At 42.8% G+C, this 27,251-nt stretch overlaps 1 protein-coding gene across 1 annotated transcript in view; it reads right to left on the reverse strand.

The window, feature by feature from the left end:
- nmi (N-myc (and STAT) interactor) overlaps window positions 1-27,251 on the reverse strand; it is a 117,898-nt gene that overhangs the window by 39,607 nt on the left and 51,040 nt on the right. The window contains exons 6-8 of the mRNA XM_084022275.1: window positions 25,413-25,575; window positions 23,356-23,465; window positions 9,713-9,899 (exon numbers count right to left, since the gene is read on the reverse strand). Of these exons, the coding sequence (XP_083878401.1) occupies window positions 9,713-9,899; window positions 23,356-23,465; window positions 25,413-25,575 (460 nt within the window). The remainder of the gene's footprint in view (window positions 1-9,712; window positions 9,900-23,355; window positions 23,466-25,412; window positions 25,576-27,251) is intronic.

A 27,251-nucleotide genomic window follows, 5' to 3' on the forward strand; every position in this document is an offset into this window, starting at 1 on the left:
TGCCCTGTGACCGCAGGCACTCCACGACCGCATATGAGCTCGGGCCTGTCACGATACTGCTCGCAGTTTTAATTAGGGCCCGAGCGCCGACAACGTCGGGCAGCGAAGCCCTATTGAAACTATTGTTTTTTCTTCTTTTTCTTTCACAACTTTCGTTGCCATTTTGGAGGCCTTATCATATTCAGAAGTTGAAAAAAATGTTCATGCACATGGGGACTGGCGAAAATTGCGACATTTTAAAGGTCTCGTAATCAACCACAAAAAACTGGCTCTCTAGCGCCACCTAATGCGTTTTAGACCAAATGTCACACCGTAACTCCAATTGACACAAAATTTTGCACACATGTGCAGGCAAGTGTGCTCTACAAAATTGCCATCGGGACTACTAAGGTCCGCCTACAAAAATTGTCCGCCATTTTGAATTTTCTGAAAAATATGATTTTGCTAAGTTCTCCTAAACCGTACATCCCATTCTCACCAAAATTGCTGTGGATCATCACTAGACCAATGTGATTGAGTCCTATCAAAGGCTTTGTAAAATATCATTGCGTTAAGAAGTTATTAACCAATGAACATCAAAAGGGGCGGGACTTTGGAAATCAATACACGTAACTCCATAACCTTTAACCCAATCATCACGAAACTTGCAGGATATGTTGACATATCTCACTGGAACATATCCTGAAAGTTTTATTAAAATCGACCACTCGGGGGCGCTACAGTAGATAAGCCATTTTATTAATTGAAAGGTTTGTATTTGAACGAACTCCTCCTACACCGTTGATCCGATTCCTACCAAACTTTGTGAGCCTGTTCTAGAGGCCTCGACGATTAAAAATCATCGAAAGGTCTTACAAAAGTCAATTACAGCGCCCTGAACATGGACGAATTTCATGCTTCGCCACAATACTCTAAACTGTGATAACTTCAGTGTCCATCGTCCGATCTGGTTCAAACTTCTCACGTTTGATGAGAGTCCCACCCTGAACACGTCTGCACTGCAATATTGACTCACAATCAGAGCGCCACCTATTGGCAATATGAAATGTCATGTTTTTACACTCATATAAGGACATAACTCCACAATATTTAACCCAATCATCACAAAACTTGCAGGATATGTTGACATATGTCCCTGGAACATATCCTGAAAGTTTTATTAAAATTGACCACTCGGGGGCGCTACAGTAAATCAGCTATTTTAGGCCATTTTAGGTCATTTTAGCTAATTGTAGGCTTTATATTTTAACGAACTCCTCCTACACCGTTGATCCGATTCATGCCAAACTCGCTGAGACTGTTCTAGAGGCCTCAAGGATGCAAAATCATCGAAAGGTCTTACAAAAGTCTAAGGGCGTGGCCAGGACGGCGTCCTGAACTTGGACAAATTTCATGCTTCGACCACAAAAATCTAAACTGTTATAACTTCAATGTACATTGTCTGATATGATCAAAACTTCACATGTTTGTCAAGAGTCCAACCCTGAACAAATCTGCACTGTAATATTGACTGATATTCAGAGCGCCACCTACTGGCTATAGAAAGTGTTAAGTTTTATACTTGAGCGAGCTCTTCCTAGCAGCTTTATCAGATTCACCTCAAACTTTGTCATCATGTACTGAAGTCTTTAATGATGAAGAGTCATCAAAAGGTCTTGCATAAGTCAAAGGGCGTGGCCAGTGTGTGACATTTTTGCCAGTGTAAAGGAAGTCATTGTAACTTCACCATACAATGTCCAATCTGCTCGAAACTTGCAGGATGTGTTGACATCTCTCCCTGGAACATATCCTGAAAGTTTTATCAAGATTGACCACTCGGGGGCGCTACAGTTAATCAGCCATTTTAGGCCATTTTTCCCATTTTACCTATTGTAGGGATTGTATTTTAACGAACTCCTCTTACAGCGTTCATCTGATTGCTGCCAAACTGACTGAGACTGTTCTACAGGCCTCAACGATGCAAAATCATCGAAAGGTCTTACAAAAGTCAAAGGGCGTGGCCAGGGCAGCGCCATGAACATGGACGAATTTCATGCTTCGCTACAATACTCTAAACTGTTATAACTTCAGTGTCCATAATCCAATCTGGTTCAAACTTCTCACGTTTGATGAGAGTCCCACCCTGAACACGTGTGCACTGCAATATTGACATGAGTTCAGAGCGCCACCTGATGGTACCTGGAACTATCATGTTTTTACACTTTTACCGCTCCTCTGAAGAGAAAGATCACCTTTAGCTTTGACGTACCCGCATGAAACTTTGTAGGTACGTAGAACATGTAGAGATGTACAAAAAAGCCTCTTGGACCCATAGCCTAAAATGTACAGGAAGCCAGCCATTTTGAATTTAATGTGAAATTTTAACCGATCTTTCGCCTTTTGTATGCAGTATTTCAACGATCTCCTCCTAGACCGTTGATCTGATTCCTACCAAACTTTGTGAGACTGTTCTAGATGCTGCAATGATTAAAAATCATCAAAGGTCTTACATAAGTCAAAGGGCGTGGCCAGGACGGCGCCACGAGTGCGGACGAATGTCATGCTTCACAAAACTCTAAACTGTTATAACTTCAGTGTCCATTGTCTGATCTTTTTCAAACTTCTCACGTTTGATGAGAGTCCCACCCTGAACACGTCTGCACTGCAATATTGACTCACAATCAGAGCGCCACCTATTGGCGACATGAAATGTCATGTTTTTACACTGTATAAGGTCCCGCGCCGTGGCGGTGGCCGGGGACGACAGGCGCCAGCCGTGGCGGTGGCCGGGGACGACTGGCAACGTGGCGGTGGCCGGGGACGACCCGCCCCGTGGCGGTGGCCAGGCCAGGCGGTCCGACACGTCAGGCGGCCGTAGCACTAACCGAGTTACGTGCCATGCGAGGGCCCGTTATCACTGCTCGCAGTTTTAATTATTATTTTTCCCGCATAACTGCCTTTTTGGGGGCCTTATCATATTCAGAAGTTGAAAAAAATTGCATACTAATAGAAAACGGCGAAAATTCAATGATTTTAAAGGTTTCATAGTTGGCCACAAAAAGCTGGCTCGCTAGCGCCCCCTAACGCAAAGAAGGATGGCCAGCTCATACCGTAACTCCAATTGACTTGAAATTTTGCACAGACATGCAGATCCGTGTGCTCTACAAAAAATTACATTATGGCACCAAAGTCCGCCTACCGTAATTTTCCGCCATTTTGAATTTTGTGAAAAACACGTTTTTGCGCATTTTTCCTAAACCGACTTTGAAGCGGTTGGCGGCATTACACCAGCGTCTCTAAAACAACGCGAGAGCTGAAGCTGCCCGCGAAACGCCGTAGCTGCCTTGCTGGTATGAGTTATAAACAAGGGACAACACGGAACATGGAGGAGGTGGAGGTGGAGAGGCGGGCGCAGCACAGGTAGGCGGCTGCGACGCTGGCGTGTGACCGCAGGCACTCTACGACCGCACGTAAGAGACGGATGGCTTTGAATGTCAATCGCTTGTGTCTCAACTTGCGCCACAAGAGGCGGCCGCAGCACGGGTAGCGTCCACGACACTGTCCTGTGACCGCCATCCAATGATTCAGCCAGACTTTTTTTTGGTCCATGTCTAAAAATAAATACATTGACATTGTGATTTTGTTCTGTTTTTTTGTTGTTGCCAGTGCCATACAGCCACAATGCTTGGGGATATGTGGTATTTTACATATTTGAAAAGAAACTATTGTACTGTCACTTTCATAGAATCGGCTTTTTTATTTTCTAAAATATCTACAACAAACATTAACTGTAGAATCAAATTGTATCGTTCTTACACTGTATGGAATCGAATCGGTCTGTAATAAAAGGATATTGTTTTTGAATCGAATCGTAACCTGTGTATCTAGATGCATATCGTATCGTTTATCACAAAGAGATGTGCAACCCTAGCTCACACTACAGGAGAATTGCGCCAATCTATTACTGATTCACCCTCCTGACAGTCGGAGGGGAATTCTGGTAGAACACCTTGGTCTGGTAATTTGAGCTTACAGATCCCTGAGTTCTGAGACCCATCGGGGCCGCTGCGATCATTTCCAACATGTTTGATATTCAGATTATTAGGAGTGGAACACAGTTGCCAAAGAGAGATAAATCTACTTTGTAACTTTTGGAAATGGATGTTGGACAGCATTGGACAGTGGAGATGCTGGTGGAAATATGGTAGCAGCATGATACAACATCTCATCTAAGACCAAGCACAACGTTTGGACTAAGAGGAGAGCTGAGGAGAAATGGCCTCCGCTTAACGCTGCAGTTACAGCTACAAGCATCTTGTTCTATGAATTGTATTCAGGTAATTATCTTTCTGGCTATGTTTGGTTAGCTCTGGCTGGAGACAGATGTCATCGAATGGTTAATTACAAGCCATTCATCAGTATCAGTTTACTTATACTTCAGTTGTCTTGTTGGACACATCTGTAAGTGTCATTAGGGCCCGAGCGCCGACAACGTCGGGCAGCGAAGCCCTATTGAAACTGTATTGTTTTTTCTTATTATTATTTTTCCGCGACTTCGGTTGCCATTTTGGAGGCCTTAACATCAAAATTAGCTTAAAAGATTTGGTGTGCACATGGGGACTGGCGAAAAATTTGATATTTTAAAGGTTTCATAGTTGGCCACAAAAAGGTGGCTCTCTAGCGCCACCTAACGTGTGTTAGGCCAGCCCCAGCACACCGTAACTCTAATTGACACAAAAGTCGCCACACATGTGCAGGCAAGTGTGCTCTACAAAAAATCCTCTTGGAGTACTAAAGTCCGCCTACCGAAATTTTCCGCCATTTTGAATTTTGTGAAAAACACGTTTTTGCTAATTTCTCCAAAACCGTAGATCCGATTCTCACCAAATTTGCTGTGCCTCATCATCAGACCAAGCTGGGCAAGTGCCATGAAAAGCGTTGAAAAAAGTCGTTGCGTTCAGAAGTTATTAGCCAATGAACATCAGAGGGGCGGGGCTCTAGAAATCAATACACATAACTCCATAATCTCTAACCCAATCATCACGAAACGTGCAGGATATGTTGACATAGCTCCCTGGAACATATCCTGAAAGTTTTATCAAAATTGACCACTCGGAGGCGCTACAGTAAATCAGCCATTTTAGGCCATTTTTGGCCATTTTAGCTTATTGTAGGCTTTGTATTTTAACGAACTCCTCCTACACCGTTGATCCGATTCATGCCAAACTCGCTGAGACTGTTCTAGAGGCCTCAACGATGCAAAATCATCGAAAGGTCTTCCAAAAGTCCTACGGTAGCGCAATTACGGCGCCCTGAACATGGACGAATTTCATGCTTCGCCACAATACTCTAAACTGTTATAACTTCAATGTACATTGTCTGATATGATCAAAACTTCACATGTTTGTCAAGAGTACCACCCTGAACACATGAGCACTGCAATATTGACTCATATTCAGAGCGCCACCTACTGGCGATAGAAAGTTTTAAATTTTATACTTCAGCGAGCTCTTCCTAGCAGCTTTATCAGATTCATCTCAAACTTGGTCATCATGTACTCAAGTCTTTAATGATGAAGAGTCATCAAAAGGTCTTGCATAGGTTAAAGGGTGTGGCGAGTGCGTGACGTTTTTGCCAGTGTACAGGAAGTCATTGTAACTTCATCATACAATGGCCAATCTGCTCGAAACTTGCAGGATATGTTGACATCTCTCCCTGGAACATATCCTGAAAGTTTTATCTAAATTGACCACTCAGGGGCGCTACAGTTAATCAGCCATTTTAGGCCATTTTTCCCATTTTACCTATTGTAGGGATTGTATTTTAACGAACTCCTCTTACAGCGTTCATCCGATTGCTGCCATACTCACTGAGACTGTTCTACAGGCCTCAACGATGCAAAATCATCGAAAGGTCTTACAAAAGTCAAGGGGCGTGGCCAGGGCTTGCGTTTTGGCCAGTGTAGAGGAAGTTGTTGTAACTTCAGGATACAATGTCCAATCTGCTCAAAACTTGACATGTTTGATAAGAGTCTCACCCTACACATGTATGCACTGTAATATTGACCTCAGGTTAGAGCGCCACCTGATGGTACCTGGAAATATCATGTTTTTACACTTTTACGGCTCCTTTTCGGATATTGAACACCTTTAACTTTGACGTACCTGTATGAAACTTTGTATGTACATTGAACATGTAGAGATGTACAAAAAAGCCTCTTGGACCCATGCCCTAAACCCAACAGGAAGTCAGCCATTTTGCATTTAATGCGTAATTTTAAGCGATTTTTCGCCTCTTTCATGCAGTATATTTTAACGAACTCCTCCTAGACTGCTGATCCGATTCCTACCAAACTTTATGAGCCTGTTCTAGAGGCCTCAATGATTAAAAATCATTAAAAGGTCTTACATAAGTCAAAGGGCGTGAAAAGCACGACCCCACGAACACGGACAGATTTCATGCTTCACAACACTCTAAACTGTTATAACTTCAATGTACATTGTAGGATCATGTTCAAACTTCTCACGTTTGATGAGAGTCCCACCCTGAACACGTCGGCACTGCAATATTGACTCACAATCAGAGCGCCACCTAGTGGCAACATAAAATGTCATGTTTTTACACCAGTATAAGGTCCCAGTGTCGTGGAACTTTGCACCCCAGTCGAGCATGAAAACTTCACTCATCTGACACAGTGATGGACGGGACGATTCAGGCAAGGGACGACCAGTGGCGTGGCGATGGCCAGGGACAACTCGCGCCGTGGCGGTGGCCGGGGACGACCCGTGCCGTGGCGGTGGCCGGGGACGACAGACGCCAGCCGTGGCGGTGGCTGGGGACGACCCGCGCCGTGGCGGTGGCCGGGAACGACCGGGGACGACTGGCGACGTGGCGGTGGCCTGGGACGACCCGCCCCGTGGCGGTGGCCAGGCCAGGCGGTCCGACACGTCAGGCGGCCGTAGCACTAACCGAGTTACGTGCCACGCGAGGGCCCGTTATCACTGCTCGCAGTTTTAATTTGTATTTGTTCTTCATAAATATCACACTGATGTTCTGTAAAATATATTATATTAAATGTCACATTTGATACAGCGATGTCATTTCATGTTTGCATAATTAGCCAACTTTTCAGGCTTACATGTGTAACTTTGTGCTAGCTTTCTATCCAGGAGGCTACTGTTTATGTTATTGCTTGAATGCACAAAGTTTAATCTTAAAATATCAGCAACAGAATCATGTTGTATGTTTTAATTTGTTACAGTCAGAAAGTGATTATCTGATTACAATAAAAAATGTTTTCAAAGTTTTCATAATAATACTGTAATGGTATTATTAAGTACTCATCGGTACTCAGTATCGGCAAGTACTGAATTGTGTACTTGTACTTGATCCAGTGTCTGAAAGTGCCTATTTCTTTTCCAGAAATTCAGATTTTTGGAAATTAACTTGCAAGCATGGTCAAGGCTGCAGCAATAACCATATAAGGAGGTGCACCACAGTGTTGAGCCCATCTCCACTATACCGCAGTACACAGGTTTTTTTTATTTTATTTATAAATTTAAATTAAATATAGGATATGGAAATAGCATAGACATACTATATACAATATACATCAGGCAGAGTATAATTAGCTTTTTTAAGATTAAAAAATTGTGTATTGTTATAAATCAATGTGCAATTTGCCATGTACAGGCTCAAGGAACGTCAAAACAAGAGTTCTCTGTACATTGCTCTGGGCCAGGAGCAATAACTCAACTTTAACTGATGTTATCTGTTTGTTGTAAAGCAATAACTTGGTTTGTTGTAAAGCCGTGTTCACAACAAACTTGGTCGCTGCATTAGTTGTGTTATTTGCGTCGCCTGGGCTGGACACGCCGTACAGGAGGCGGGGCTTAACTCAGTTAAGTAGTCAGTTACTACTACTTTTACTATTACTGCTAATACTACTAATATTAATTGGAGAAAAGTTTTGCTGAAAAGTTCAAAATCTCAACTGGAAGTGCTTGGAGCAACTGCACGATAAAGGTGGAGCAATTATTTTAAAAGCTGCCACAGTTGTCATGTATCACAGGAACATGAAAATAACTAAACAGTAAAAAAAACTTAGATGCAGAAACACAGGAAAGCAGGTGGCGAACGAAAAACAGAAATCTCACTGGGAACACACACCGGTAGGACAAACAGAGCAGTGATGAGCTGACAATATCATGAACAAGCAATGAAACAAAGGAAACACAAAGACTTAATACACCAGTGGAAAGCACAGACGTGATTGGGGAGAACACCAGGGAACAGTAGACACCGAAAATGTTTCATCCATCATGGCCTAGCTAACTAACTAGCCAGCAGTGTTGTGCAAGTTCACACTTTTCATGAACTAGTTCAAAGTTCAGTTCACACATCTTCAAAGTGAACTGTTCACATTCATAGTTCACCATTTCAATTCTGAACTAGTTCAAAGTTCAGTTAGTTTTTTTTTTCGGCATCTGGTCTATTTTGTACGCGAGCCATGAGCGATCTCGTCAATTCTGGCAGGAAGTCACACAAAGAAACACGAGACAATCCGGTCAATTTTCAAAATAATAGCAATTTTCGCGATTGACAAATGCAATCATATTTGTGTATCTAAACAGAGTAGAGAGATGAAAACAAACAAACAAACAAACACACACACACACACACACACACACACACGGTATATCTACACTATTATTGTCTACTACCATACACACTCTCTCTTTCTCTCTCTGTCTGTGTGTGTGTGTGTGTGTCTCTCTCTCTCTCATAGAGAGACATAGCTCTGAATGAACAACAGCTCAGCAGAAGCGCTTGTCAACGCGGAGAAATACACGTCTGGTCTGAACTGGGGGGCAGCGGATCGTGAGCGATTTTCATGGGCGCGCCGCAGGGCCGTGGGAAGTGAGTTTTGGTTGGGGGTGCTGTAGTGGGGTGTAGTTTGCCAGAAATCCATAAAAATAGGCTTTATTTGAAATTGTACAAAATTGATTGTATTTTATTGAAACGCCTCTGTAACAGGACAGCATACTAGCCTTGCATGGCATACAGCACAGGCATACATTATTATATTATCATTATATTAGTGCAAAATAGACAGGGGGACGGGGAGTTAGTATTCATTTTTTTAATATTTATTTTTTGATCACGAGTGGTACGACACATAAATACGCGTGCTCTCCTGCAGGGGTTGCTGCCGCACCCCCACTTCCCACGGCTATGGCGCACCGCTTCGGCGGCCGGTGTGAACCCGAGATGTGGAGAGGAGCGCTGCGCAAGCCCGGACAAACTCTGTGAAGAAATCCGAGCGATTTTCTGAACTTATAGAAGATGCTGTTTCTAAAGTGCGAGCAGGTCGTGTCACTCGACTCATCAGGAGAAAAAAAAATCTGTAACGTTTAATTGGACCACAACATTGACGTTCGTCGTTCATTTCACACAATCTGAACTAATTCACGTTCAAGTTCTTTATTTACAAAATGTGTTCAGTTCAAAGTTCACAGAAAAATGAACGTGTTCAATGAACGCATTCTTTTGAACTCGTTCATGCACAACACTGCTAGCCAGCCCCTAAATGAGTAAAACTGAACTCAATGCTTCATCTACACACTCTAGTCACAGTTTAGTGTTTTATCATTTCTTTTTTAGCTCTTCCCTCTGTCTTAGTAAACCAGGTGCTAAAACACAAATTAATTTTCTCTACATCTAAGAGTTGTACCTCCAGGCTGGAGGAAGCTGATCTGTCCTGTCCCAGTGCTCCTGTCATACTCCACTCTGTCCACCTCTCCTCCTCCTCTGCTGGGCCTGGAGAAACTCAACTCCAGTCGGTCTTTCATCCTCTCCTCTGGCATGGAAGGGGGGATGTTGGAAACCTGGAGCTCCTTTCTGGACACATCGAGGTGGACCTACATCGGTGATAGCACAAACTGATCAGAATCTTGAGTGACAGTTTGTCAGTACATAGTACCTTGTAGTTCTCAGTACTTGAGCCTCAGTAGTACTCGGTAGTACAGAGTACTTGAGGGACAGCTGAGCTCGGTGACATAGTACCTAGTAGTTCTCAGTACTTGAGTCTCAGTAGTACTCCGTAGTACTCGGTAGTACTTGAGTGACAGCTGAGCTTGGTGACATGTACTGGCAAACAGTTGAGTGCATAGTACCTTGTAGTTCTCAGTACTTGAGCCTCAGTAGTACTCCATAGTACAGAGTACTTGAGGGACAGCTGAGCTCGGTGACATAGTACCTAGTAGTTCTCAGTACTTGAGCATCAGTAGTACTCGGTAGTACGGAGTACTTGAGTCTCAGTAGTACTGAGTACTTGAGTGACAGCTGAGCTTGGTGACATGTATCAAAATGATCAAACTCATCAAATACATAATCCAACAACTCCAAAACGCTTTTGTGGACAAGTTGTGACCTGCACATTCACCAGGCTATGTGATAATAATGTCAGGTTACGAGACGGAGCCATTTTGGAGGTAAATTGTCTGGAGAAAGGAAGGAAGCTGCTTTGTCTCCTGTTGGTAAGTCAGAAACTAATTGTAGATTTGGGTTTAGGCATTGTGGTATTTTATTTTATTTACTGATTATGTTATTGTTCTAAGATTTTCTATTAAAATAAAGTCAGTAATGACATTTTTTGCATTCTCTTTTTATTTGAAAAAGTATCGAAAAGTACCGAAATACATGTTGATACCTGTATCGGTACCAAAATGTTGGTATCGTGACAACACTAAAACACACAAAAACCAAATAAGTAACCAGAAGCACCATTCACCTTGCAAGGGTTTAAAACATTTGGTTAATCGGGAACAATCATTTACATATCTCTGGTCCACTCTAGATAACCCTTGTAACCTCATTTGGCTATGTCACATCACGTCAACAGTCAGGAGCACACCAAACTGAATGTATGAGGTTTAAATAGCACAAGCTCCTTCAAAATGCTGAGTAACAATGTTCTTATCATGTGCACCTGATGTGATACACCTGTGCGTGATTTCAGCCATTTTAAGTGGGAAAATATGAAATATGGATATTATTTTGGGTAGTGTCTATGGGCGTTATTTTTTTTTGACAGGAATGGTCCTTTCCTCTCCCTGCCCTAAATATGTGTGTATATAGTGTACTTCTTCTGTACCATTTATGTATTTAACTTTCTCTATCACTACAGTAACTTTTTGACCGTCCTTTTCTCTGATTTGAACTCCTCCATGTCTTCCGTTTGGGCAAACACAACAACTAATGGCCAAGCGTAAATCAGGCTTTCTGATTGGCTGTAAAGCCGCTACGGGAGCCAATACGAGCGTCCGATGCATAAACATAACTCTCTACGTCACTAGCAAGATGGCGGATGAGAAGTTGATCGATATACATAAACAAAACGGAGAAATGCGCAACGGAGACATCTAGTCACATATTTTACTACTTTACGCATTCGTTTTGTTATCAAAAATAAATCGCTCACATGGACAAGCAGGGTACTGTTGTTTAGCCCCGTTTCTCTAGTTTAAGAGGGAAGAAAAACACATACTTTCTGGCGCAAACCATTACAGAGTTATGACGCTCTAAAGACAACATGATCTTTTGTAGTGTATACGCTACAATGGGTCTCAGAGGGTTAAACGGTTTATTTTATTTTTATTATTATTATTTTAATACGTTCTGCAGAGAAGGGAGACTAGTGTCGGACATGGTTTGGAATGAAAGGGAGAAAACATGACAGAGTAACACAGCGAATATCGCTAGTAAATGGATTTTTTTTTTTTTTTAAGATGTTAGTTTAAGCAGCTTTGTTGTTACGGCGGCCGCCTTAACAGGAAAGCGCTGCGGGAAACCCTGGTATTCCACTCATTCCTACACTCACTCCTCACTACAGAGGGGACAGACACAGGGATGGGGGCCAAATGGATAGGGGCAGCAACCACTAGGGGGAGTCAGAGCTCTATCAGTGAAACATGGAGAAGGCTGTCAGCTCTGAGGTGAAGGAGCCTGTCTCTGTTTAATGCAGTTCCAGTCTGCTTTACACCAGATCAACAGTCATGAAACTTTTCACACACGTGCTAATGATTTTATACATTGTCTCATCTGCTCCAAATTTCACATGCACCTCAGACAGTTGTCAGTTGAACCTTCGCCATTACACATCAAAGCTATTATAACTTCAGCGTTTCTTCTATGATCTGTTCCAAAGTTTCCATACTTGATTTGAATCACACCCTGAACATGTCTGCACTGTAATATTGACTCACAGTCAGAGCGCCACCTACTGGCAACAGGAAATGTCACTTTATGACTTTTTACAAATAAAAGCCACACTTGATTATTGTTTGACTAATTCCTCTCATTTCAGCCTGCAGAGAGGACACAGGGGGAGAAGAAGGGGTCACACTAGAGGGAGGAGGAGAGATGTCAGGAAGGCATGGACACGTGTGTGAGCTCTGTGACAGATTTTGGGTCTATTTGAACCTATAAAATACTAGGTTAATTTATTGAAAAAGTCTCCTCTTTGGCTCCGCAGCTGCCATATTACGGTAAACGTTTACCGCTTGCCAGTATTGCACACTTGGTGGGCTGCCACTAGCAGGATGATTGACAGGCGCTCTCCTTCATACAATCACACGCACACTTCATGGCTACACCTGATTCGACGATCGCTTTCACAGCTGTCCTGTCTGCTCCCCGATTTCAAACCGACCAACATGGCGGCTCGTTAGGAAACTTTCTCTTATTTTACAACAATAGTTCATGAGATGTGTTTCTGAAGTTGCTGAATCTGTCTTTATTTTAGATTGACAACGGTCAGTTTAAAAGATTTTCGAGACCTTGCGGGAGGTGGCGGCACACCGTCTCTCGACACTTGCTCTCAGGCGAATGCATTGCAGAGCTTCTTACATACCGTAAATCCTCTAATATAGCTTCAGCCAAAATTTCCGCGACGCGAAGCATTGCACGGCTGACAATGAATGGGAAGCGTGGAAATAACACTGCCTGTGGACACTTGCCCCGGCCTCCATTAGAGACCGGCTGTTATTTACCTCCGCCTACAGCGAGACCAGCCAATGTTAGAGACTGGCCAGTAATAGAATACAGGCCAGTATTAGAGGATTTACTCATTTAATGACTGGCCTTTATTATTTTCTTATGAGATGAGCTGATTCTGTTAATGTTTTATTTGTTTGTTTTGGGGTGGGGGAGGGTTTTGTTTTGTTTGTTTTTTCTGTTTGTCTTGTGTTTTTCTTAAATTGTAAAAAGCAATAAACAAATATACACTCACCGGCCACTTTATTTGGTACACCTTGCTAGTACCGGGTTGGACCCCCTTTTGCCTTCAGAACTGCCTTAATCCTTCGTGGCATAGATTCAACAAGTTACTGGAAACATTCCTCAGAGAGTTTGGTCCATATTGACATGATAGCATCACACAGTTGCTGCAGATTTGTCGGCTGCACATCCATGATGTGAATCTCCCGTTCCACCACATCCCAAAGGTGCTCTATTGGATTGAGATCTGGTGACTGTGGAGGCCATTTGAGTACAGTGAACTCATTGTCATGTTCAAGAAACCAGGCTGAGATGATTCGCGCTTTATGACATGGCGCGTTATCCTGCTGGAAGTAGCCATCAGAAGATGAGTACACTGTGCTCATAAAGGGATGGACATGGTCAGCAACAATACTCAGGTAGGCTGTGGCGTTGACATGATGCTCAATTGGTACTAATGGGCCCAAAGTGTGCCAAGAAAATATCCCCCACACCATTACACCACCACCACCAGCCTGAACCGTTGATACAAGGCAGGATGGATCCATGCTTTCATGTTGTTGACGCCAAATTCTGACCCTACCATCCGAATGTTGCGGCAGAAATCGAGACTCATCAGATCAGGCAACGTTTTTCCAATCTTCTCCAAGCCTGTGCGAATTGTAGCCTCAGCTTCCTGTTATTGGCTGACAGGAGTGTCATCACAATAAAGAGAGATAAAGTGATCCGTTCCGTGAACCATAATAGGAGTATGGGGTCACTGAGGCTCCGCCTGGGCCAGAGGTTCCAGAGATAAAATGAACAAAAGTGGCAAAAGTACGCAGCCTTGCCTGGAGGTGCGGCCCACTGGAAATGACGACGAACAAGTATGACCCGTCATTATCATGGCTGAAGGAGAAGCATTGAGTGTTTTTATCATGTTGATGAAGTTGGTACCTAATCCCATATGATGGAGGACAGCCCATAAGTCGTGCCATTCAAGGCGGTCAAAAGCTTTCTCCGCGTCCAGAGATAACACCGCACAGGGCATTTGGATCTCTGCAGAAGCTTCTACTATATGTAATAATCTGCGAACATTGTCTGAAGATAGGCGAGATTTTACGAAGCCACTTTTGGTCAGGGTTTATTCATTCAGGGTTTATTTGTAATGCAAGCACTTTAGCAAACAGCTTTATGTCAGCATTCAAAAGAGATAAAGGACGATAATTTGCGCATTCATTTGGATCTTTTCCTTTTTTTATTAAGTAAAGTAATTGTAGAAGTGTTAACATCTCTTGAAAAAGAGCCACATGCAATGGCATGGTTGATCATATTCAGCAACAGAGGGCCTAGTTGAGACCAAAATTGTAAATACAGTTCAGGAGGAATTCCGTCAAATCCAGGCGATTTGCCTTTGTTAAGACTACGTAAAGCCATCTCCAATTAGAATAAGGTAAAGGGTTTATCAAGAGACATAGCATCATGTGGCAACAATTTAGCCAGGTTTAAACCCTTAAAAAATAAATCATGTTTAGAGGAATTGTATGGAGCCTCAGAACTGTACAAGTTGGAGTAAAAAGAGAGGAAGGTAGAATTGATCAGTTTAGGGTCCGTTACCACAGCTCCTTCTGATGTTTTAATGGCAGGTATATGCATGAAATTTTCACTTGCACGCAGGCTTATGGCAAGTGACCGGCTGGGGCAGGCTCCCTCAAAGTACACTCTTAGAAATAAGGGTTCCAATAGGGTTCTTCTACAAGGGCTGAGGTTCTACCTGGAACCATTTGCTTCTGAAAAATCCTTTCCCAAAGAAAGGGTTTTAAAAGGGTTCTTGGTAACACTAATGGTTCCAGTAAGAACTATTTTGATCCAGAGAACCGTTTTTTGAAGAAAGAGTTCTTCAGGGATTGTTGAAAGCATGGGTATACGATCCTGTGTCACCAGGGACATATTTCCTGATAACACTTACCAATAATGGTGCAAAATAAAACTCCTTGTGACTACTGATACAAATACTTTGCATATCCATTTTTTTTGTTTATTTGTTTTTTTAAGGCGAGCTCTTCTTCTCCAGATCCTGCTGATCAAATAAACAAAAAAAATGGATATGCAAATACTTTGCATATCCATTTTTTTTGTTTATTTGTTTTTTTAAGGCGAGCTCTTCTTCTCCAGATCCTGCTGATCAAACTGTAACATAATTGCCCATCTTGTTATTTGAACACCTGCCACCCAGTCTAAAGTCACTGGCAGTAGTGACTGAGCTAACCAGCTAGCTGCGTTGAGTAATCAGGTCCACCATACTAGTCTATTACATTACACCTTCTGATCAGACATACAAATAATGGCAGTCCTATAACTGAAATGTTCTGTTACCAATTTTCACAACCATTAATTTTAAGAAAGCAAGACCTTCATCAGCAAATCTTGTTGACCCAGGCAAAGATTAGCTGTGAATGGGATTTTAACCCCCACCCTCCAAATCTAAAGTCTGTACCATTACCCACTGAGCTATCCAGCAGAAGGTGTAGATCAGGGACTCCTCTGACTCGCCACACTCACTCACACAGCCAGGTTGACAGCTCCTTCATGTCAGTGGTCAGACAGAGTGAGCTGCTCATGTGTCTGTTTAGCTCTGTCTGTACAATGTGTGACTTCTGCTTTTAGTTCACAGGTTCAATTCCCATGTTGACAGATATCATACCTTGGCAATGCCCCAATGGCAGTCTCAAAATTTGTGTGCGGAAATGCAGTTGTGCATTTGGAGGATGAAAGCACCAGTGTTATAAATGAAACCTGCAATCTTTAGGGTCCAGGCAGCTAAACTGCTAGGACACTATTGTAGGAAATCTTCTTCTTCTTCTCCTCCTCCTTCTTCTTCTTCTGGGATCATACTTCCCATGGTTGACTCACCAAACTTTACAGAAATGTCCGGCCCCATGCCAGATTTACTCAACTCCAAGGACATGGAGGACCATTTTTGAAACCTGCCTTGACAACTGCTGCTTGGCTGGTGATTCTTTGAGTCCATTTGAGAATTAGCTCAGTGAGTTAGGAGCTGATTCTTGTTGCCAATGTACCTGAGTTCAAGCCCCGACAAATGATGACAACACATCAAAATACCAGCATGAAGTCATGGTAGATGATAAATTAAACATCAGTTATTCACTTATGGAGCAAATCGAATCAATTAAATAAACAAATTACCAACATTTCCATGCTGTCTAGATCCAATATGTGTATTTTCAGATTTTTGTCTTGATAACTGATTTTTTTTACAGTGGTTTCAAATCTGCCTGTGAATGGCTTACTCAATTTGTGTGCCACAGTTCAGTTGCCGCTTGCCAATTAGCTCAGCATCATAGATGACGGTCTTTGGTTCCAGAAGTTGTGGATTTCAGCCTCAACTGGTGCAAAATGAACATTATAATGTCAACTGTCTTGCCTTCCCATTCTCCTGTTTGTTGCTCAGAATTGCCTAAATATGCCTGGAACTGGAACTGACACTTCGCTGCGCAGCAGCTATAATTGTATTTAGTTACACTACTCCCTTCTTCAGGAGGAAATCACACACAGCAAAGAAGTAGCAGGGGGAATTGAACCCTGGGTCCCTGCAGCAAGGACATAACCCCTCTTTCTGGGGCATCTAAGGGAGCTAGAATACTCTGTAGAAGCCATTTTAACCACATATTTATTTGTTTAACATTCATTATAATGCATGCCTCTTCTGTATGACTTTCTTGAGTTTTGTGCCCTCTGCAGGTCAAAAGCCATTAAATAGGAGAGGGACGGGAGAGGAGGTGTGGCTGACTGAGAGCACACAGCTTTTGACCTTGTCCGGCTTTGCATGGAACGTTTATTGCGCAAGCTGTGATTCGTGAATTCTATAGTTAATATCCAGCCTGCCTTATTATTTATTGAACAGATAAAGGATCTGTAAACACTCTCATTTTTGGAAATTAAAAGCAATCTATTTTTGGACTTTTTTGGATTTCTTGTGGATATTCCTTTTTTTATTAATTGCAAGTTATACAAGTGTCAAGATTCCCCCCCGTCGCCACCAAGTGACAAGAAAAAACGCAGGACAAATCAGTCACTACAGACTCACTGGACAAAGGCTTTTGAAAGTTTGTTACAAGTCAGGTGATCTAGGGATACAATTTGAAGTTGTGAGTTCAAGGCCTGGTTGATGCAGAGTGACCATGTTAATGCCTACTGAGGTGACGTGTGAATTAGTGACAGACAATATGAAAAATATTAACACTTATTTTACAGACAATTTTACTCATGTACTTGTCTCCTCCTCATACTTTTCCATGATCAGCCTCTTCCCATGGCTGCTGTACCCTGCTGACTGGCTTAGTCAAGTTGTGAAGCTGCACATAAGTTCAGTGATAAAGGAAGGTCTTTGATGTCGGAGGCCAAGCCTTAACTGATGCAAAAATCACATTTTAATGCTGACTTTCGGGTTACCGCATCTGGGTTTGTTGATGCCGGAATTGAACCTTCATCTCCCAGGGGAAAGGGCAAGGTTTGGTGTGTTGGGCCTGGGAGCTGGCCCCATGATGGCTGTCATGTGTGAGTTAAGAGCTGGTTGCCCCATGGATTGCACCATATGGTCTGGGCTTCCCCCTCTAGAAACCAGGTGTGACATATCAATAGTGATTACTGTGAACAGAACAGAACAAAGAAGAACAGAAGAGAGAGAGAACAGAAGAAACTTCAGAGAATCAAGGTGAGCTAAATATAATCTTATTTCAGCATGCTCGACCCTAGCTGAGGACTTTTATGGTGAAAGGTGGACAAAACATTTGTTTCTTGTTATGTTTTGTTTGTTTTCTTGTAGAAATGACTTACACAGCTTGGACGAAAACTGTAGTGTGCCATTGGCTTGAGAAAGAGGGTTTTGCCGAGATTTTCATTATTGTTACAATACGTAACATTTTCAGTACTTGTTACATAACGCTGAAAAGTATTTCAACATTATTTAAATCAATGTGAAATGTTTGTGGGGTTCCCTCACTTTTTCATGATTCTGTTCCACTGTCACAATTAGTATGTACAGTGTGTACTCTGATTCCTTTCATTGGACCATGCATTGTTTTATTCTTTGTAGATAGCTTACAATACGGCGCAGTAAGTGCACCTTGGATTGATGGAACTAAAACTCTTTTTTGTCTCCCCTTTCTGCCATGTCACTGTTGCTGGAGATTATACAAATTCACCTACTGAGGACAGCATGATGTGTCTGGCCTGTCATGTTGCTGATTCCACTGGACCTATGCTGACTTTTGACCTGTTCTCCCCTGGGACCTACAACAGCCTCTCCTGTTCTGTTGGACTATCTTTAAATAAATCTTTTCTAATTAAAATGTTTTGAATGTTTGTTCAATGTCAACATGATAAATGACCACAATATAATATGAACTAAACTGATCTGTAGAATACAATATGATTCTTTATAGAACCCTCAGAAGACAAGACGGTTATTGGTGAAAACCAAGGGATGTTTTTCGAACCCCGTGTGAGGTCTAGATGAAACCCTTGAAAAACGAAAGGGTTCTTAGTGGAACTCTCTGTGTGGGTTCTAGATAAAACCCTTGAAAAATTAAAGGGTTCTTCGTGGAACTCCCTGAGTGGGTTCTTTGTAGAACCTCTAATGAGGGGTTCTGGGTGATCTCCCTGTTTGGGTTCTAGATAAAACCCTTGGAAAACGTAAGGGTTCTTGGTGGAACCCCCAGTATGGGTTCTTTGTAGAACATCTCAAGGGGGGTTCTGGATGGAACCTTACACACACAGTTCTAGGTATAAGCCTTTATGTTGGGTTCTAGGTAGAACCCTCCAAAAGGGTTCCAGGTGGAACCTCTATAAACGGTTCTACCTGGAGCCAAAAAGGGTTCCCTTATGAGGACAAGCCGAAGAACCTTATATGGTTCTACTTGGCACTTTTATTTCTTATGCGGCGTTCACACCGGACGCGATAGACGCGAATACAATCGCGTGAGACGCGTGTATCGCGCCGCTTGATCATTTTGGACTATTCGCTTCATTCGCGTCATTCGCGCATGACGCTCATTTTTTAACCGCTGCTGCTCTAGCGGGGGAAACGAGGGCAGCGCCGGCGGGGAGCCGGCGGGTCACGTTGCGGGCCCTTCTCCTCCGCCTCGGGGTACCCGATGCCAGAGTCCGTGAGCCTCCTCCGGGAGCCACGTCCCTCGCACCTCTCCCCAGGGAGAGTCGGGGCCACATTCGACTACGATCTCAGATCAGACGAGACAACCCGCTGAATTTAAGCATATTACTAAGCGGAGGAAAATAAACTATCTAGGATTCCCTCAGTAGTGGCGAGCGAAGAGGGAAGAGCCCAGCGCCGACGGGCGGGCGGACGTGGGAAATGTGGCGTACGGAAGACCGCTTGCCCGGTGTCGCTCGGGGGCCTGAGTCCTTCTGATCGAGGCTCAGCCCGTGGATGGAGTGAGGCCGGTAACGGCCCCCGTCGCGCCGGGGTCCGGTCTTCTCGAGTCGGGTTGTTTGGGAATGGCGCGATGCCGCCTGAAAAGTTCGATATTTTCAACTTTATTCCCGTTGCTTCAGACGTGCCATTCGCGTCTCATCGCGCCATTTACATTGATTTTCAATGTAGAGTCGCCGCTCAATTCGCGTCTATCGTGTCCGGTGTGAACGCCCCTTAAGAGTATACAGAGTGGTCTCATACTGCGTTAAAGTCTGCCCCAATAATTAAACAGTAATCTGTTAGATCATGCATAGCATCGGATAATCTCGCATGGAAATCAGAGACGAAAACGTTAGGCTCGTAAATAGACAATAAGGCAATTTTCTTGTTTTCTATAATGGTTTTCATTAAAGTGAATCGTCGGCCCGGGTTCCTTCTGTGTGGAGTTTGCATGTTCTCCCCGTGTAAGCGTGGGTTCTCTCCGGGTTGTCCGGCTTCCTCCCACAGTCCAAAGACATGCAGGATGGGGATAGGTTAATTGGTGACTCTAAATTGCCCGTAGGTGTGAATGTGAGCGTGAATGGTTGTTTGTCTCTATATGTCGGCCCTGTGATAGACTGGCGTCCTGTCCAGGGTGTACCCTGCCTTCGCCCAATGACAGCTGGGATCGGCTCCAGCCCCCCGCGACCCTGAATACAGGATAAGCGGTAGAAAAGGGATGGATGGATGGATAAAAGTGAATCTACCTTCTGAGTCGCTCCCAACACCTAAATTGGTGAACTGAAAATTGCGGCGGACAACAATTAAAACTTTATTAAGGGCTGAAGCGCTTGCCTTTACACAGCAATGTTTATTCTGCAGATTATGGACATCGCTTTGAAGCATGTGGGATTCACTAAGCATGGCTATGTCCACTCCCTTTCTTCTCAATACCTCCAGAAAACGTATGCGTTTATGGGGTAAATTAAGACCACGCGCATTAAAGGAAAACAACGTTAGTTTAGTCATTCAGATCGTGGTACAAAATACAAAGAATGAGCTGTAAATAACAGGGAAAATGAGCAGGCAGAGCAAGACCTGTACCCCCCCCCCCCCCGTCCCTGCACACGCACACACACCACCCAGGTATGCAGCCACACACACACACACACACACACAAATCCTGTACAGCAGCAAGTGACCCCCCCACACACATACCCACCCACCTACCCATCAGCCCCCCCCACACACACAAGAACACTAAAGAAAACAGTACCAAGCAGTACATGGATATTTCCAATGTAAACATGCATGCTTATCCTAACCCTCCCACCTATTTCTAGAGGGTGGGTCCATAACTCCAAGGACGAGAACAATTCAGAAAAAAGAAAAATAAATGAATTAAGCCCTACCTTTGGGGCAATCAATAGTCTACGCCCAGTTTTAAAACGCTCAAAGAAACCAATATGATCTTACCCAGGACTGTAGTCACTAACGAAACAATGCAAGGACAAAACAAAACAGATAAACAAACAAGCCAGTCATCCGTAGGTTAAGCCTAGGCCTACTACAACACGTCATATAGGGCTTCTCAATCAACATTGGGTTCAAAAAACACAATAGTTATGCATACAGCATTAGACAATAGGCCTAGCCTATTTTGAAGTCCCAAATGTCCAGGTCTCACAGTGTAAGAAAAAGAGAAAAGAATAAGGAGATAAAAATTAGGCTAGGCTAGACATGAGAAAACTAAATCATAATAATAACGGGGGAGTAGTGCCACTTGCCACTTACCCCCCAAAGCGCCACAACCAGCGGTTAATAGCGCTGGTTCAAGCCTACTTCAGGTCGGGGAGTCTAATTTTCAGTGCGTCCACGGCTGCCTCTAAAGTCCCGAACTTCAAGGGTTCTTCATCAATCCCAACAAGGAGGGTACCCGGATCCCGGACTCTAGTCTCGATTGTTCTCTCGTGAAGTTGCTCCCGCAGCGGCCAGTATTGGTCCCGAAGCTTCCACCGGCGCGCTGACATATCCGTAGCCTCACGCCGGGGAGGTCACTGGGCTCCAGTATGATGGATTTCGCTGCCTCAATGATGGAGGCCTTCTATTGTAGATGGTGAAGCTTGAAAATCCCCGTGCGGGGCCTGGAGTTCAAATGGACAGATTCTGTGGGCAATTTCAATGTCTTGCTCTTCCAGTGGAATGGAAAGGAGAGGAGACAGAATCTTGGCCAGGTAGGTCTCCACACGGTAGCCTGTCTCACTCTTTTCCGGCAGGTGCAGCAGACACTGATTTCTTCTCCTGGATCGATTTTCAAGGTTGTCGATTGCGTTCATAGCCTCCTCTAGTTTATGATCCAGTGCTATAATCTTCTCTTGAGCTGCGACTTTGTTGGTTTGTTATTGAATTCCATTTTTTTGGAAAAGAGCATCTAGTTTGTCCAATTTATTTGTGAGATTGGCGTTTGATGCCACCAGCGTGTCTAGTGTTGCTTGGATCATGTCTGGCTTGGAGCGGGTCTTCGGCAACATACACGGATAGAATAGTTGGTTTAGTCCCAAAGGGCAAACAGCGTTCTAAAATCAACTACATGAAATAAAGGGAGCGATTATTCCATTCCAAGAGTTGATTAGGGGTATGAGAACAATTTTTCTCCCCAAGAGAGCTGAACCCACACGTCTCACTCGCTGCCGTCCGCCATTTTTGAAGCTAACGTTGTTAACATCTTCATACCAGAAACCAAATGGATCCAAATACAGTCAGGTTGCTGCTCTACTGCTTGTGTTCATCAGATCCACCCGTCGCTCCTCCGCAGTCAAAATATGACCTCGTTTCCCCCGCTAGAGCGGCACCGGTTCAAAAATGAGCGTCATGCGCAAATGACGCGAATGACACAAATAGTCCAAAATGATCAAGCGCCGCGATACAAGCGTCTCAAGCAATTGTATTCGCATCTATCACGTCCGGTGTGAACGCCGCATTAGGGTAAGTTTGCTTAACAGCTACTACTTTACTCAGACGAGGACATAACACTTGTTTCTCTTTTTTTAGCTCTTACTTTATCGACAATATGTTGTGGTTTCTTTCTTTTGAAAAATTTACTTATTGTAAATTGCTTTGGACAAAAGCATCTGCTAAATGCCCTAAATGTAAATGTAAAATGTAAATGTAAATGATGACTACGTTCACTTTTTATAGACAGACTATGTTCTGACAAAACATGCCATTTGCCCGCTGTTTCGACTGCAACATCATTCCGAGAATACACAAAAGCTAAGGCTTTATATTCTGATGATCAAATTTGAGATGGATCTTTTGAAAAAGGATTTTTAAAAATGGCTCTAAAATGTGCTATTGTCACATGACCTATGACATCATTATTTAAGGAATCAATAATTCCGTCGCAATTTAGAGTAACATTAGCCATGCGTTAAGCAGCCAAATGTAACCAATTATTTAGTTGTTTTTACATATTGACACTATTGACACATGAAGCTTAAACAGAGTGGGATCATTGAGCAAGAAACAAAAAGACTCGACCAAATCGGATTGGACTATGTAAATTCTTAGTTGGGGAAACTTTTACTAAAGTATGTGTTGAATTTAAGGATTGGCCAAGCTTTAGTTAATGATGATGGACACACACACACACAATGTGACATCTGACAGTGGAAAACAAAATGTACCTCAAACTTAACAGCAGGATCCATGGTTCCAATTCGTTTTGGTTTCACTTCCAAAATGATGTCCTCACAGGACACAGAGAGCTTGGCAATCTTCAGGATCTGAGAGGCCACTGGAGGACAGTCATATAGTGTTAATGAAAACTAGGCATGGGATGATTATCCTGACAAAATAATTGTGATGCACTATATTATCCAGATAACCATGATTTATGCTTCATTTGGAACGAGGCTAGCAGGATGTATGTGAGAAAGTGAAAGTAGACTTCATGGTGATTAGGGAGGAGGAAGACAAGGAGGGCGCAGCCATGGCAACGGGGTCACAGCATCCTCAGGAGAATTGTGGTTGTTTTACTTTCTGTCTATTAAAGTTGACAAATTTAGGTCATTCATTTTGTGCCTAAGCTTAATTATTACTGAGCAAGAAAGCTGTCACCTGTTGGTAATTCAACATATTTATTGGTAATGTTTTTGGAACGCCCTCTAGTGGACAGGAAGTAAAACAACCGCATTGTTGATAATGACTTTGGCAATGTATTTAAGCCTGTGTAGTGTAGTTACAATGTGTAGCTATAATAATAGGCTGAATTTGAGCATTAAACATTTGAATATAATTTGAATATTGAAAAAAAAATAATGAATAAAATGTGAATAATATTATAGAGTAGGGTTGCACGGTATAACGGTACTAATTTGGTACCGGGGTACTGAGGCATTTAAAACGGTACCATATTGCATTTGGACGGGACCGGTACTTGCAGCGCCGCCGGCAGCGACCGCAACAGCGCGGCGAACTCGCCACGTGACGTCACCGCGTTGTAACTACAGCTGAAAGGACGAGGAGCGAGCCGCAGCTTGGAGAGATAAAAGGCAAGCCGGAGGAAACCGCTAGCAAGTTAGCTAGCAGCGTAGACTGGAACAACAAACGGAGCAGGACGAAAGCTTGGAGAGAGCGAGAGAGCGCGAGAGAGAGAGAGCGAGCGCGAGAGAGAGAGAGAGCGAGAGAGCGAGAGAGAGCGAGAGAGAGAGAGCGAAGCACGGAGAGGAGAACGGCTGCTGCAACCGTCACCACGCCGCAACTTGCGGACAAACCAGCGCCGCGAAGTGCGATATGGCCGTACTTTAGCTTAAAACAAATGCGCAAGGCGAGGCAGTTAATGCCGACGCACCACTGTGTAAACGGTGTTTAAAACATGCATGGCTAACGGCGGAAACACCTCCGACTAGCCAAACACTTAAAGGAGCAGCCCCCAGACCTGCACACTGAGCTCAGGGAACGACAGGTCATTTAAACTCATGAAAAAAAGCCACATTCAGTGCTAAAAGCAAGCGCCACCGCCCTTCACTCTTAACAAAAGTAGCTCTGGAAGAAAAAAAATAGAGCTGGTTTATTTATATTATTATATTTTATATTATATTATTGTATTTATATTTTAACATTTTTAAAATTGTGTGCATTAGAAAAGCTTGTCTTTGTGGTATTTTATTTTATTTGCTGATTAATATGTTATTGTTGTAATTTTTTCTATTAAAATAAAGTCAGTAAGGACATTTTTTGCGTTCACTTTTTATTTGAAAAAGTACCGAAAAGTACCGAAACACATGTTGGTACCGGTACCGGTACCAAAATGTTGGTATCGTGACAACACTATTATAGAGGAACAAAGACAGCTCTAATATCCACACTACTGATTTATTGCCAAGAGGGGAATATATAGGATTATCAGGAACATAACCTGCTCCAGTGCAGGTTAGCTCTGAAGTGAACCTCTGAAGTAAGAAGTGAACCAGCGTCGTAGGACAAAAAAACCAGGGTTAACCCTGAAGTTACCTCACTAAGCCCAAATCCTGCTTCCTAGTACAGGCCTCAGTTCACTTTAATCATAAATACAAAATTGTTGACTTTTAAACTTTTTTATAATATTATTATTTTCGGTCCTCAGTATTTTGCTCTCAATAAGTGAACTCTGTAATTTAATTGTCTTGCTTTCATAAATAAATTAATAAATTCATATTAATACACAACTTGTTATGTTAGAGTACAACAAGCAGAAGTGTACCTCTCTCTTCTTCAAAGGTGATGAGCGCCTGTCCTCCCTGCAGAATCACACTGGGTCTCTGGCTAATGGCAAACACTCCTCTGATTGGCTGACAGTCGTCCTCCCTCTCCTCTTCACTTTGGGTCGTGAACGCCGTCTCTGTTTCTGCAATCAGGGCGTAGATCTGGAAGACATCACACTGAGATCAGTCCAGCCTCAGCACTAAATAATACTACTAAAGAGTAAACCTTGATGGTACTGTGTTTCTTCTAGGCAGCTGTTTTAAATCAAATGAGACACCCATTTCATTGTTCAATTTCATGCAAGGGGAACTCAAATGAAAAAAAAAGTCTGTCACTGTCTGTCTACTGTCACTTCTGACCCTCAAGACTTGCATCCGCTCACACCAAATGAGCGGATGCTACTCAAAGCAGAGCCAACACTCCCACAAGGCTTATTTGAGAAAAGCAACCAGTACCACAGACGCAGATTCAATACTTGGCCAACCTCTTTCAGAGGCGCTGGATGCTAGAATACCTTCCACTGCTCCAAGAACCCCAAAAGTGGAACACCAAAAGGAGAAACTTTCAATGTGGAGACGTTGTGTTGGTGGTGGGTCCAGCTGCACCAAGAGGCTCCTGGATTCTGGGCAGAGTAATTGACGTTTTTCCAGATCTAAAAGGACTTGTGCGTTCTGTGAAAATCAAGACCCAGAACAACATCCTAGAAAGGCCAATTAGGAAGCTTTGCCCGATGTTAGAATGTGATGAAGATGACCCCTAGAAAATTATGAAGATGACAATGGTCGGGTATTAGTTAAATTTTTTATATTTAGACTAGGGCCGGACTTTAACCCTAATTAAGATTAATAAATTACACAAAAATTTACGCGTTAAAAAAATTGACGCATTTTAATCGTACTTATTTTTGCACCGTGGAACGTTTCTCACTGGATGAGTTTCAGGCGGGCCGATTATACTGGAGCACCAACTAGCATTCATGACTTCAGAAAACAACAAACCACAGTGAACATGAACGAAGAAGCTGATGAGACTGCTTTGGTTGGCCCAGTGGATGGGAAATTTTGTTATAAAAAATGAACGGATGGAAGCGTCGATAAGAGCATGGTTGTGTGCAAGCTATGCAACAAGGAATTCGCATATCACCGCAGCACATCGAGCCTCAAGTATCACCTCAATGCAAAACATATAGCAGCTAGCGTGGATGCTAGCGTGGTAGCCAGCGTCAGAGGGTTAACCCTCTCCAACAGAGAGATGTTTTCTAATAGTCAGAGTTTCCAATGTTCTGAATGTACTAGAAAGTATTGTGTTTTACTTAAAAAACAAAGTTTAATAGTTAACAAAAGGTCTACCTACCTATAGGCTACCTATGTACTATATTTCTAAATATGCTATTGCTACACTTAATGGCAAAAATTGCCATTGCACTGGTCTGTTGGACTTGGTTGAACAAAAATAAACAATATTTTATTGCTTAAGCTTATGTATTCGGTCATTATTCAATGGTATACTAAAAATCCATGTGAAAAAATTACTTCTCACTGTTCTCAGGTCAAATATTTATATGTGATTAAAATGCGTTTAATTTCGATTAATTAATTACAAGGCCTCTAATTGATTAGATTATTTTTTTGGATCAAGTCCCGGCCTTAATTTAGACCTGATACGAAAGTAATGAGTTTCAAAGCTTCAATTCTGATTAAATTAGTAATTGTTTTGATTGCCAAATACAATTAGGGGCCGGTTATGTAGAAGCCATTTTAACCACTTATTTATTTGTTTAACATAATTATAATGCATGCCTCTTCTGTAACTTTCTTGAGTTTTGTGCCCTCTTCAG

Source organism: Eutrigla gurnardus (genome assembly GCF_963514095.1).
Source record: "Eutrigla gurnardus genome assembly, chromosome: 12".
Taxonomy (NCBI): domain Eukaryota; kingdom Metazoa; phylum Chordata; class Actinopteri; order Perciformes; family Triglidae; genus Eutrigla; species Eutrigla gurnardus.